At 42.3% G+C, this 669-nt stretch overlaps 1 protein-coding gene across 1 annotated transcript in view; it reads right to left on the bottom strand.

Moving 5' to 3' along the window:
- Positions 1 to 669, bottom strand: part of LOC119592939 (sialin-like) — a 29,942-nt gene that overhangs the window by 7,354 nt on the left and 21,919 nt on the right. The window contains exon 7 of the mRNA XM_037941831.1: positions 79 to 296. Within this exon, the coding sequence (XP_037797759.1) occupies positions 79 to 296 (218 nt within the window). The remainder of the gene's footprint in view (positions 1 to 78; positions 297 to 669) is intronic.

The raw sequence follows: 669 nt of genomic DNA, 5'->3' as shown, positions 1-669 counted from the left end.
GCTTAAATTCACTCAAAATCATAGCTTGATTTTCCACAAGGAAAGTGTACGTGTGTCTGTCTCCTTATACCCTCTAACCTTCACGGTCACGTCCTTCCCCAAGGCCTCAAGGATGTACCGACGCTCTTCAGGTGAGATCCTCGGGTGCTGATCGGGTGAATCGTGCATGAGAGCGAACCAGAGAACCACCCAGACCAAAGAGACCGACCCGCTCGCGTAGAAAACCGTGGGCCAGCCGACAGCATCGATAATGAACCCACACGCAGGCATAGTCAAGATCAAGCCGACGCAGTTCGCTAAGAGGGGGCGAGAGAGAGAAGGGAAAAAAACAGTTATATGGTGTGTGCGAGAGTGTTGGTATTGATGTCGTTTGGTATTATTGTTCAAGAAACGAAGGCACGACGTTTTTCATGTTTTTAGGTGGTTGGTATTTCTAGATGCTGATGCAGTATAAGCTTCATAAATGGTACGTTTAACTGCTGTCAATTATTTTTCTTCGTGAATCTTCCCTACGCACACACACATATGTTTATATACATTTCAGAATTAAGTACCTGAATATGAAAACAGTACAGAATTATTTGTATCGTTGTATACAATAGTCAAATTAAAACAAAAAACAAAAACAAAAACTAACATTGGCATGGACAATACCATTCCCAAATAAAA

The sequence above is a fragment of the Penaeus monodon genome, chromosome 31, assembly GCF_015228065.2.
Source record: "Penaeus monodon isolate SGIC_2016 chromosome 31, NSTDA_Pmon_1, whole genome shotgun sequence".
Classification (NCBI taxonomy): Eukaryota; Metazoa; Arthropoda; class Malacostraca; order Decapoda; family Penaeidae; genus Penaeus; species Penaeus monodon.
This window is presented reverse-complemented; position numbering and strand designations above follow the sequence as displayed.